This window comes from Lampris incognitus, chromosome 3 (genome assembly GCF_029633865.1).
Source record: "Lampris incognitus isolate fLamInc1 chromosome 3, fLamInc1.hap2, whole genome shotgun sequence".
Taxonomy (NCBI): domain Eukaryota; kingdom Metazoa; phylum Chordata; class Actinopteri; order Lampriformes; family Lampridae; genus Lampris; species Lampris incognitus.
In genome coordinates this window covers 23,820,196-23,834,108 of record NC_079213.1, presented here as the reverse complement: position 1 = coordinate 23,834,108, position 13,913 = coordinate 23,820,196, and the positions used below count along the sequence as shown (strand labels likewise).

General features: G+C 43.5%; 1 protein-coding gene across 1 annotated transcript in view; it reads right to left on the bottom strand.

Annotated features, from left to right (window-relative positions):
* The window catches only part of LOC130108961 (copine-8), a 136,050-nt gene extending 122,487 nt beyond the window's left edge, over window positions 1-13,563 (bottom strand). The window contains exon 1 of the mRNA XM_056275622.1: window positions 13,136-13,563. Within this exon, the coding sequence (XP_056131597.1) occupies window positions 13,136-13,413 (278 nt within the window). The 5' untranslated portion in view covers window positions 13,414-13,563. The remainder of the gene's footprint in view (window positions 1-13,135) is intronic.
* Between the last annotated feature and the right edge of the window lie 350 nt (window positions 13,564-13,913).

Here is a 13,913-nt window from a genome sequence, read left to right as displayed (position 1 = left end):
AACAAGAACACATTTATAATTACATCGGTGACCTGTGGGAGTTAAAAAAAATCCCTTTTTCACACCTACATGGTGAATAGCTTGTCATATACAAACCTAACTAATTGAACTTCCTGTCCTTTTAAGTGCACAACACTAAGGAGCGTTGCTTAACCTATTCTATATTCATCTCTCGGTTATGGCCTAAGTCATCCTGTTTTTTCCTTCTATGAGCTTATATGATTCACACACCTCACCGTCGTCGCTCAAAGAAGAAGAGTCACCCAGTGAGTTTAACTAACAGCAGACGTGTGAATGGAAGACATACATACAAAACACACAGACATCGTTACAAGACCGCAGCTAGGGCTCAAGTCCGAACTAACGTCTTTTGAGGTGTCCGGGTAGCGTGGCGGGCTATTCCGTTGCCTGCCAACACGGGAATCGGCGGTTTGAATCCCCGTGTTACCTCCACCTTGGTCGGGCGTCCCTACAGACACGATTGGCTGTGTCTGCGGATTGGAAGCCGGATGTGAGTATGTGTCCTGGTCGCTGCACTAGTGCCTCCTCTGGTCGGTCAGGGCGCCTGTTCAGGGGGGAGAGGGAACTGGGAGGAATAGCGTGATCCTCCCATGTGCTACATCCCCCTGGTGAAACTCCTCACTGTCAGGTGAAAAGAAGCAGCTGGCGACTCCACATGTATTGGAGGAGGCATGTGGTAGTCTGCAGCCCTCCCTGCATTGGCAGAGGGGGTGGAGCAGTGACCAAGATGCCTCTGAAGAGTGGGGTAATTGGCCGAATACAACTGGGGAGAAAAAGGGGGGGAAATTCCACAAAAAAAATAAATAACTAAAGTCTTTTTGGGGCCCCTGAGTGAAACACACTCTTGGAAATTAACAGAAAATTGACGCTGGCTTCGTTTTTGTGAGTAAAAAGACAAAATAGTGAGTAAAGTTCTCCTCCAAACAACACTGAAACTGGGATGAAGCTGATCTCGGTTTGACGAGCCAGATTCACATGCCACAAAACTTGTGCTACCCACAACAATCTGAATCAAGTCTTTCTTGTAATCTTCTTATCCGCAGATCAGCTCAAAATCGCTCCATCACTTCCTCAATGTTACGCCACTGCAAGCCATTAAACCAGCCATGCAGCCAAACAAGGAGAACAGGGAGTTGTACTCCAGTCTGTTCCAGTATTTCATAGAGGAGAATTTAATCCACTTGTCCTCCCTTCTTCTTCTTTTTGGCTCTGGGGGAAAAAAAATGAAACATGAATTCCGCAGCGATGGATTTGAAATGTTAGTCACGGTATTACACTTGCTGTCTCCCATTCAACACTGGGGCAGAGACAAAGGCATTGCAGACAGCGTGAAGGCCAGAGCATCCAAGGCTCCAAACATAAAGACACAAGGTCAACTCAATAAACACACACACACACACACACACACACACACACACACACACACACACACACACACACACACACACACACACACACATCATGTCACCCTATACTTGTGGGGACCCCTCATTGATGAAACTCATTCCCTAGCCCTTAACCCTAACCTTAACCATCATAACTACATGCCTAACCTTAACCCTTACCCTAACCTAATTCTAACCTTGACCCTAAACCCAAGTACTAACCCTAAAATATACCCTTTTCCTCATGGGGGCCCATAAAATACCCCCACAAGGTAGGTGGTTTCAGGTTTTTCTATCCTATCCTAATGGGGACTAAATGTCCCCATTAGGATAGGAAAAAAAACCCGGGTACACACACACACACACACACACACACACACACACACACACACACACAAAAATGTCTATATACCAAAACAACAATCAAACAAGTCCCGAAGGTGCTGAAGAAACTACAGCCAAATTATTTTGTTTATTCATTTATGTGTTTATTTGACTCAAGGAGCCTCAGGACACCGGTGTAAAAAATAAAAGTGTCTGAACAAATCGAAGAAAGTTGAAACAGTTCATCTGGATGACATGTTTATTGACAGAACTGTTTCATCACTTAGCTGAGTGATGAAACAGTTCTGTCAATAGACGTATCCAGATGAACTGATTCAACTTTCTTTGACTTTCTTACTTGGATTATTGAGCATGTCTGAACAAATAGTTCACTGTTTGAGTAGGCATCCTTAAAAATATTGGTGATTTTTTGTTGTTGTTTTGTTTTGTTCCAATGTTTGACCCCCGTCTCTGAGAAAGCACGAATGTGGGTGCCAGCTAACACCTTTGACACACACAAAGCTTTTTCAAAACACCAAAAGAAAACACCGACTATTTTTTCCGAAGTACAGCAGTCTCTCTCTCTCTCTCTCTCTCTCTCTCTCTCTCTCTCTCTCTCTCTCTCTCTCTCTCCTCTCTCTCTCTCTCTCTCTCTCTCTCTCTCTCTCTCTCTCTCTCTCTCTCTCTCTCTCTCTCTCTCTCTCTCTCTCTCTCTCTCTCAGCATTACTCACAAGACTGACGGACTGTCTGTCCAACTTACTGACTGGCTAGCCGTCTGGCTGATTGACTGATGTTGCCACATAGTCAGACAATCCTCTTGCAATGACACAGAAAGAAGAAAGCAAGTGGAAGAGAGAGACAGAGAAAGAAGACAGACGGACAGGTAAACACAGCAAAAGAGACATAGCAGAGAGAAAAAAAGAGATGGTAGAGTCAGGTAGTAAAACAGTGAGAGTGAGAGAGGCTGTTAGGAAAGGAAAGAGAAGAATGAGAGAGGGATGAGACAAACTGTTCAAGGTGAGAAGAGAGACAGGACTGAAATGGGAGAGGAGTTATAGGGGAAAGCCAGAGTCCAAGTGAAAGGAAAAGGAGGGAAGGCATGGGAAGCAATGGGAGAGTATTTGAGAGAGTTCAGGGGAAAGGCAGGAAGATGGGAGGGGAAAGAGGGAGAGATGGGGAAAGATTTGGGAAGGGAAGGAGGACAAGAGAGACAGAGAGGAGACAAGTAGTCTGATAGGAGTGATGGAACAGATAGAGAGAAAGGAATGAAAGAGTGGACAGAACAATGAGGGGAATAGTAATGCAGGAGGTCTCATCTGGTAAGGCAAGGCAAGGGTTTGATATTTATATAGCACATTTCAACATCAAGGCAATTAATTCAAAGTGCTCTACATAAAACATAAAAGGCATTAAGAAAAGCAACATAAGGCGATAAAAAGACATTTAAAAAAGAGTAAAAATTACAGTGCGGTGTAAGATGATAATCAAAAGCTTCAAATTTTATTTAATAGTAGGCAGCGGCAAACAGTAAAGTCTTCAGTCTTGATTTAAAAGAACTAAGAGTTGCAGCAGATCTGCAGTTTTCCGATAGTTTGTTCCAGATATGTGGTGCATAAAAACCAAAAGCCGCGTCTCCATGTTTAGTTTTGACTTTGGGGACAGAAAGCAGACATATCCCAGATGATCTGAGAGGTCTAGATGGTTCACAGTGTAGCAGAAGATTAGAAATGTATTTTGGCCTTAAACCATTCAGTGCTTTATAAACCAAGAGCAGAGTTTTAAAATAAATTCTTTGACAGACAGGAAGCCAGTGTAATGACCTCAGAACTGGAGTGATGTGATCTACTTTTTTGGTCTTAGTGAGGACTCGAGCAGCAGCGTTTTGAATTAGCTGCAGCTGTTTGATCGATTTTTTATGGAGACCTGTAAAGACATCGTTTAAAGTAGTCGAGTCGACTGAAGATAAATGCATGGGCAAGTTTTTCCAAATCCAGCTGAGACATAAATCCTCTAATTCCTGATATATTCTTCAGATGATAGTAGGCTGACTTTATAATTGTTCTAATGTGGCTTTATAAATTCGGAGTCAACGACTACACCAAGATTTCTGGCTTGGTTCATGGTTTTTAACATTCCTGATTGTAGCCGAGTGCTGACTTTTAATATTTCTTCCTTCGCAAAATTACTTCAGACAATTTCTTCATTTTTAGCTTTGTTTAATTGAAGAAAATTCCAAGACATCCAATCGTTGACTTGTTCAATGCACTTACTCTGTGCTTGTATGGGATTACAGTTCCCTGGTGATATGGTTATGTAAATCGATGTGTCATCTGCATAATTATGGTAACATATTTTGTTGTTTTCCATAATCTGAACTAGTGGGAGCATATAGATGTTAAATAGAAGCAGCCCCAGAAAGGAGCCTTGGGGAACTCCACAGGTAATTTTTGCACGCTCAGATTTGTAATTACCTATAGACACAAAAGTAGTTCCTATCCTTCAATTAGGATTCAAACTAGTTTAGTGCTGTACCAGGAAGTCCCACCTAGTTTTTCAATCAGTTTAGTAATATGATGTCGTCGACTGTGCCAAATGCAGCATTGAGATCCAATAATACCAGGACAGATATTCTGCCACTGTCTTGTGTTTAGGTGGATGTCCTTAAAGACTTTAACAAGAGCAGTCTCAGTGCTGTGGTGTGGTGTGGTCGAAATCCTGACTGGAAGACATCAAAACTGTTGTTTAGTGCCAAGACTTTGTTCAGTTGCTGGAAAACAGCTTTTTCAATTATTTTACTTTTACTTTTTTTTCGCTACCTGTGTTCAACTTTACGAAACTTTCTTTCTTCTATTCTGACCAGCTTGGGACATCTCCATGGACATCTTTTCTTACCAGAGACCACCTTCACCTTAGTGGGTGTAATGGCATCGATAACAGCTGTAATTTTAGAATTAAAATTACCTACAAGCTCATTGACTGAGACCTGAGAGAGGGCCAGCGAGGTTTTCAACACTTATTTGAAATATCACACACACACACACACACACACACACAGGGCAGATCTGACGGCATTGATCTCAGATGTGTTTGAAGCACCTCTGTTATGGCTGAGGCTTAATCTCCTCTCCCCTGATACCAGGACAGTCCACTTCTTCCCACTTGTGCAAACACAGCACAACTGCAAATAAGCTATTAACAGAGAGCTAATAGGAATTGTCTCCACTTTAAAACCAAGAACTCAAGTGCGACGCAGCAAGCTAAGCCAACCTGCATTATGACTTAAACAGACACAGTTAGCCTTATCAAACAGATGACAGGTGCAAACTTCAACTCCATGATACGTGGTGGTGGGTGATATGGAAATTATTATTAGCCATAGGGAATATTACACTGCTGTCAAAAATGATATCTGCTTACATCTGCAAAAATACCATGTTTCAGAATCCAACTGAGGTTCTTCATATTGAACTGCTTGATAATAAAAAGTATATCAAACCAAAACTAGTTTTCAAATAATGCCCCTTCAAATATTTCAGACCTGTTTTGCGAAAAATTTTAGGTGACAGATTGTTACGGATGTTATCATGATAGAACAATGTCTGAATTTCATCCCAGTATCCCCAAGAGATGATAATGATTACTCAGCCCTAATGATGAGTATGAGATTGCCCACTTAATAGTATAAATGAAACTGTATGACAGAAGACGGCCCATTAACATACTGACACAGCACATCACTGGCAATAATGCAAATAGCAATCATTTTCCTTGGCAGAATAAAGATGGTTATTAAGTCTCTCTTAGCACTGTGGATACCGGTGCAAGCCCTATGCAGGATAAGTGCTTGTGGTTTGAGGTAAAAGCAATGACATGGTTTCCACAGAAGCCCCGACATCACACCAGCCCCGTGTCCTGGAATCAGGCCCTGTGAAAATATGACCTGGTTTTTAAATTTGGCCTCATTCTCACCACCATTTAAACCTGACTTTACAGCAAGCACAAGCGACACAATAGGTTTCACGTTAACCTCAGACTCTGTTTAAAAGGAAGATGCATCAATTTGGAAGCGTTGAATGTTACTTTAATACAATGTTGTTAATGTTTTACAAAGCCGAGGCGTCCCCTGTATACATAGGACTCGGTGTGGAGGGTGGACCGAGGTGATACTGACAAGATTTAAAAAAAAAAAGTCTAATATTTTTGATTGAATACCTCGAATTTGATGACATGAAGATATTTTGGGGATGACCGTTGGTGCTTTCATAAGCTGTTTATGTACTAGATCACTAGTAAGGTATGTGGATATGATGACCAAGCAAGTAGAGTTCATGCATTGTAAATTTCGCTCATCTAAGACAGTGAAATGAGTTCAGAAAATGGTATCACATTACAGTAATGCAGCCTTTAAGACAGGAACGACAACATTTAAGTTACATCACGACCTTACGATAACCAAAATCCCAGATGATATCTAGTCTCATATCACTATGTTGATATTACATGGATATATCGCCAAGCACTGGGGTTACATTTTCCTTTTAAAAAAACATTGACAAAAAATCTGCCCTCTAAATCCCCAAAACATGTATCCTGCCACATTCCAGAGAAGCACAACCAGTATATTGTTTTGACAATAAATAGAGCGATGACTTGTCCCAGGAAGGAAGGGGGGGGGTGATGGAGGGTGAGTTATTAGTGTCAACAGATAGGATGTTTGCTTACAGCTCTGGGACCCGGGGTGGGAAAGAGAAAGACGGACTGGGTGAGAGAGAGAGAGAGAGAGAGAGAGAGAGAGAGAGAGAGAGAGAGAGAGAGAGAGAGAGAGAGCGACAGAAAGAGAAAAGGAGAGACGGTTAAAGATAGAAACTCATTCTCGTGTTTGTTTGTATGTACACGTGCCTGTGAAGTGGAGCTGGGCGACACTGACAAAATCAAGTATCAACAATATTTGTTAGTGAATACCTCGATATTGACAATGACAGCATATTGTGGTTGACTATTGGTACCACCATTATATATCTACACACAAGAGAATTCTGAGAAATTATCATTAGTAATGTGGATATGATGACCAAGCTGGTGCAGACAGTCACTGTTCATTTCAACTCGCGAAAATAATCAAATAAGCTCAGAAAATTATCACTTTACCATAATGCAACCTTTCAATGTTTAAGTTATATCATCATGATCCATCCATCCATCCAAGCCAGCTATCCCACTCAGGCCGCCAGTCTGTCGCACAGCCAACACATCCACACCTCGGGACAATTTAGTATGGCCAATTCACCTGACCTACATGTCTTTGGACTGTGGGAGGAAACTGGAGAACCCGGAGGAAACCCACACAGACACGGGGAGAACATGCAAACTCCACACAGACAACAACCTGGAATGACCCCCACATTTGTACAACCCCGGAGTTTGAACCCAGGACCTTCTTGCTGCGAGGCAACTGTGCTAACCACTGCACCACCGTGCCACCCCTATATCACCATGATATGACAACCAAAATCCTGTATAATATTCAGTCTCATATCGTGATATCAATATTATGTCAATATTTTGTACAGCTCTACCATCAAGTCCCTAACCCCTCTGACAGAAAAGCTAATCCTGCTCTAAATTCAAATATCACACTGGTGCCACAGGATTCCCAGTTGATGACCTGTAGAGAGTGATGGTGAGAGGAGGCTACAGACTTTGCTAATAAAAATCCCACCTGGTACACCTGCACTCTTGATACATTAACATGCGTATTCATGTCAGCTGCCAAGTGCATCCTCCAGCATTCAGCACAGCCAATCTCCTATGAATAAACAAATGTTGGTTCATTCTCTGTCTCTCTCTGAGACAGCAGACATAGAGAAAGAGGGAGGAGAGAAACTGAGAGAAAGGAGAGAAAGAACAAGACAGAAAAAGAGAGAGAGAATGAAGCAGTCCGACAAATAGCTTGCTGAATCTTTAATAGCGTACTCTACAAGTGGTGCAGTGAATGATTCATGGGGATGGAGTGAGGTCCTGCCAGTCTCTCTCTGTTAAATACAGACAGGCCCTGGCACACAACCCATATTTGAAAGCCAATTTATTCGACACTGTATTCTTACAACAAATTGTATTTTTACAATGAATTCGTCTTCTGCATTTAACCCATCCTACTGTATAGGAGCAGTGGACAGCTGCAGCACCCGGGGACCAACTCCAGTTCTTCTTTCCATTGCCTTGCTCAGGGGGACAGACAGGAGTATTAACCCTAACATGCATGTGTTTGTGATGGTGGGAGGAAACCAGCGCACTCAGAGGAAACCCACACAGACACGGGGAGAACGTGCAAACTCCACACAAAAAGGAACTGGGGTGGCCTGGGGTTCGAACCCATGACCTTCTTGCTGTGAGGCAGCAGTGCTAACCACTGAGCCACCATGCTGCCCAAGTTACCGAGGACAGTCACACACAGGTATGCTCACACTCACAAACCTGAGGACAAAACACAGACGTGGATCACAACTACAACGATACATAGATAGATATGTAGAGAGGGCTGTGAGGAAAATATGAACATATGTATCATCTTTTACTTAAAATGAATAATCTCTTACTATGTACTAACATGAGGAGTGGTGGGCCCTGGCAAGGAGAGATCAGAATCAGAATCAACTTTACTGGCTAGGTGAGGTTATTGATACAAGGAATTTGACTCTGGTTTACAGTAGCTTCTAGTACTTCCAATATACAACTCAAAAAACCAAAAAAAGAAAGGTAACAAAAAAAGCAAAAGAAATAAATAGGAACAATAATGGAATACTGGAGAAAAGTATGTATGCACAATGAGGTATGTCACCTATCCAGAGTGTTGATTTGGCTGAATAATTTATAACCAGTATAAAGCAGTTTTATATGGATTTACAATTGTACATTTAAGCTGCCCATCTGATTTAACAAGAGGCAGTGTACATCAGAGATATGTAAGTGAGAGAAGCCAGTCTTGTCTCCCGGCACTGGGCTACAAGTCTATCTTTACACACAAGCAAGTGTACATTATCTATCTGTGGTATCTAAGTGACAGTATCTACCCACAGTCTCTTTCCCTGAACTGGGACACAGGGCTATCTGTAATAACACTATGTAAGGGAGAGAGGGCTATTTACAAAGTGTCATGTTTACATAACAAGTGTCCATTATTGCACCATGCTGTTAAGTGTTCATGAGAGAGAGATTCGCCCGTGGGGGGAAAAAACTGTTCCTGTGTCTGGTGGTTTCGGTGCACATTTCTCTGTAGCGCTTGCCAGAGGGTAGGAGTTCAAACAGAATGTGTCCTGGGTGTTGGGGGTCGGGGGGTCTGTGCTGATTCTGCCCGCCCCTTTCCGGGCTCTAGAGGAGTGCAAGTCCTGCAGGGTGGGCAGAGGAGCGCTAATGATTTTTTTCTGCTGTCCTTACTGTTCACTGCAGTCTGTTCCTATCCTGTTCTGTGGTTGCTCTGCACCAGACCGTGATGGATGTACACAGGATGGATGGATGGATGGATGGATTCAATGACTGTGGTGTAGAACTGGCTAAACAGCTCCTGTGACAGACCAAATTTCCTCAATTGCTGCAGAAGGTACATCCTCTGCTGGCTGGACCTTTTTGAGGATGGAGTTGGTGTTGGTCTCCCACTTCAGGTCTTGGGAAATGGCAGTTCCCATAAACTTGAAGGTCTCCATGGTTGACACAGGGCTGTTGGATATTATGCGGGGGAGCAGTGTTGACAGGTGTCTCCTAAAGTCCACTATCATCGCCACAGTCTTGAGCGTGTTCGGCTCTAAGATGCTCTGACTGCACCAGAGCACCAGCCACTCAATCTCCCACCGATATGCAGATTCGTTGCCATTCTGGATGAGTCGGATGACCGTAATATCGTCTGCAAACTTCAGGAGTTTAACAGCTGCGTGCTTGGAGGTGCAGTCGCTAGTGTAGATGGAGAAGAGAAGTGGGGAGAGGACATATCCCTGGGGAGCACCAGTGCTGACTGTCCATATACCAGAAGTGACTTCCGCCAGCCTCACCTGCTGTTTCCTGCCTGTCAGGAAGATGGTGATCCACTGACAGATGGCAGGGATACAGTGAGCTGGGAGAGATGATCAGCTCTGAACTTCTTGAATGAGAACAGACATGACATCGAGCCAACCCGAGCCACCTTGTATGTTGTGCCAAGATATGTTTGCTAACATGTACAGACTATGCCCAATGGTCTCACGAAGAGTGTATAAAACCCTACACACACACATGTCTTCAGAACTAGGCTATGAACTTGTTATTTTAACTTGTTGGTCTGCTTCTCTGGAAATTTCCAATAAACAGTGTATCATCAAGTAAGTAGTTATTCCTTTGGGTTTAGCAAACCTTTAGAATAGATTAAAAAGGGATTTCTACAACAGGGCATGAAGGAAAGTGGCATACAAGCGCAGAAATTCATCAAGTTCACATGTACACGCAAACAGACACATGCAGTCTCTTAAAAATCAGCACAAACATTGACATGCACACACCAACACATATTGCAAAACACAGAAGCAGACAGTACGCAAGCCAGCAAGTGCAAAAGAATCTGGTACTTTCCGTGTCAATTAGGTGAAGTGTGGAAAGCATGTGATCAATGGTGTCCTGTATATATATGTGTGTGTGTGTGTGTGTGTGTGTGTGTGTGTGTGTGTGTGTGTGTGTGTGTGTGTGTGTGTATACTAGTCACTTGCTGACGGTTTTCCGCGCAGTTCCTTATCTGATAATGATAATGTTGCAATGTGTGAGGGAGTAATTTACTCCTACATACATGACAGGTAGCAGGGGTGACGAGGGAGTGTGCGCTTTCCAGTTTGTATGTGTGTGGATAGTATATGAACATGTGCATGCCTGGTTTTGTGTGTGTGTATGTGTGTGTTTCTGGGCCTGGATGTACATGGCTGTATATAAACAAGTGGGCAGATTTTTCTTCTGTGCCCTGCCCAGGGGTGGCACAGACTTAGCAGTGTATTGATCAGAGCCAATACCTAGGGCTCTCCCATTGATTAGAAAAATGTCTCTAGCTCACTGCTGGGTCTCAGCCAAGCTCTTAATCTACAGGGCAGTAGCATTAGAGCATTAGTTGATTTGGTGGTAGCTGTGGTCTCGGGGAACCTGTCAATACATTCTGCAAAAGGTTACGTCAGTCTACTGTACAACAACAACACAAGTTCAGCCCCTCAGAAGGAGTGCATTCACTAGCGCGCTCCGTTGTTTTTCTCTTACTGTGTTCTTTACTTCTCTCTCTCTTTTCCACTCTCCCTCTCTTCTTCCTGTCTCGCTCTCGCCGTATAACTTTCTTTTGTATCTGGGAACAGCATTCTCCTCCAGCATGTGTTCAATTAGCGAAAGCAGCCAAGTGTAGAGTTTTGGCCTGCCCGTACGGACCTGTCTGTTGTTCTAGTAAGTAAATACAGTATGTATTTGGGCTAGCCTAGCTTTTATTGCTCACTCTCACACCTCTCTTCCTCTCTTCTGTGAAAATTTTCACATTGACTAACATGCATACATGCATATATATATATTTAGATTTGCACACGTACACACAAAGCCTGAAAAAAAAAGTCATAACCATGGTGATTCTTTACACTGCCCATCCAATTCCACCCACAAACACAAACACAAATGCACACTCACATACAAAGTTAAAGCAAGCTACCTACACATTACACATAACACCCACATACACATATGCACATATTTACACGTGTACACACACACACACACACACACACACACACACACACACACACACACACACACACACACACACACAATTATTGCAAAGACATGCAAATTGCATTAACTTTCTCTCAACTTATTCTTACATTTGGCATTACACAGTGCCTTTAATACCAGAAGTCCACCTGAAGAAACTACCAATAACACACCGTGGGGAAGGACACTGACCCTTTTTTCCATCATTCGGTCAGTTCAGCGATTCAAATTTTGCCTGACACTTTTATCATTTACCGGCCCACATGATTTTATTTTATTTAAAATAAAAGAACCTCCAAATGGTTAGCGAATGCCTGACAATGTTGATGGACAGCTCAGCCAAACAAGTATAGCCCATTTACAACACATTTAGTCCATGTTTCACGCTACAGGTGTCCAAATGATCCTATTTTAAACCACTTCAAAGAAAAGGAACATTATTCAAATGGATGTGAATCCAGTGTCTTACACTGATGTTAGCCAAATTTCACTTCCTCAACTTGAAAAATATAACTTGTGTTTTACAAAACCTTGGCAAGTTTGCTTTAGAAGACAAGACTTTTCATCCAACAAAATCTGGTGCAATGCCAAGCATGGCTCGACAGCAAAGCCCTGCACTATTTGGAAATTAAACAAAAATATTACAGGCCTGCAAAAAGACCTATTTTAAACCCCGTGTCTTAAAACCTACTGAACTGTCTGGAACACAACACCACAACACACTACAACACAACAAACTACAACACAACATTAGACGGAAGCCATTTATATCATAACTATTCACTCATTTGGAGTCCATGTGAACGTCATCACACATAACAGGGCTGATGTGCATCCGTGCCAATCACAGATCTACAAACTAACACCGACTAAAGAGCTCCATGCTCCATTATGTTGCACAACACAGCAGAAACATGCAAGTTCAACTTCATGATTTTTGAACATTTCTTTGTCTCTCCCTCCACCCAGATCGATACAGACGCAAGACAAGGCAGACGTTACTATATTACATGCTTGTTATTCTACGTTCGACACTATCAAAAACACGTGGATTGGCCCATCTGGGTTTCTTCTGCGCGTTCGTCGGGTCTTCGTTAGTTTAAAGGGCAGACGGGCAGATGGACGTATGAGACGCTGAGCAGACGAGGGGAGGAAAAAAGTTTCCGTTCACCTGACGTGCGACACCGTGATTCACGCCAAACAAACCCGCGCATGTCGACGCCTAAAGCGAGTCAAATTCAGCTCTCGGACAATTTCGCGAAAACTGGCGTAAGGTCGGTTTACACTTCAGGCGAATTCAACTTTTCACACAACAGGGAAAATGTCGCCGAACAACCAAAACAGCGACGTGACGACGGCAACGACGGGACGGAGGAGACGACAGACCCGACACGGAAACTAGTCCCCCCCACTCAAACACGGCTAATCTGACAGCACCGACGCGTTACCCACAAACTGGGACACAGACACACAAGCTGCTCTGTGGATTCTGTATCGTAACGTCGAACCCCCCCCCCCCCGTCATCTGTCAAAACTAAAATCCAAACTTTAAACGGAGTTGACGCGGAACCTGGACTCCGGCGGACTGAGTGGTCCGCCTCCAGTCCGCCTCACACTGACCCGCTGTTACGAACCAGCCCGTCCTCCTTACCTGCAAGACACCGTGATTTCAACTCGGGTGGCGGGGAGAGTAGCGTTGAGTGGGTCGAAGTCGCCTATCGACGCCATGTTCAAGAAACTGTTGTTCATCCTGGAATTCCTTTCTTCTTTTTTTTTAGTTTTGTCTTTCGTCCAACCCCCTTTTAGAGAGGCAGCGGCGGAGTGGGAAAACTGCACCTCCTCGGTGAAAAGTAGGAAAGGTGCACGTGAGAAGAGCTGGCTGTGCGATGCAAGGCGAGCAGCGGCGGGGAAATGTGATGTCACACACATGGCTGGCAGTCTCTCTCTCCCTCTCTCTCTCTCCCTCCCTCTCTCTCTCGCATCCCCATCTGTCTGCCTCACTCTTCCCTCATCGAGGGCATGTGCAGGCTTGGTCCAAAGAATGACACTACGGATCAGCGTCTGATTTAATGTATTGACCCAAAATAAATAAATAAATAAACAAATAAAAGACAGGTCATGTTTTCAATTAAATGAAGTAACAGACAATAGCAGGAAAACAAACAAATACTGTCCTGAAAGTCACAGGCTGACAGTGGGGGTAATTGGAGGGTGTAGGGAAGTGGTGTGTTCGTCTGAGACAGAGAGAGAGAGACCTATATTACACCGTGTGTGTGTGTGTGTGTGTGTGTGTGTGCGCGCGCGCGCGTGAAGCCTTTCTGCGCATGCATATGTGCATGAGAGATAACGGGCTTTCATCATATCCCTTCGCCTGTTTTGTCATTGAGTCGTTTGGAAGCTACTGTGCATGCATGTGTTCATGCTTGTAC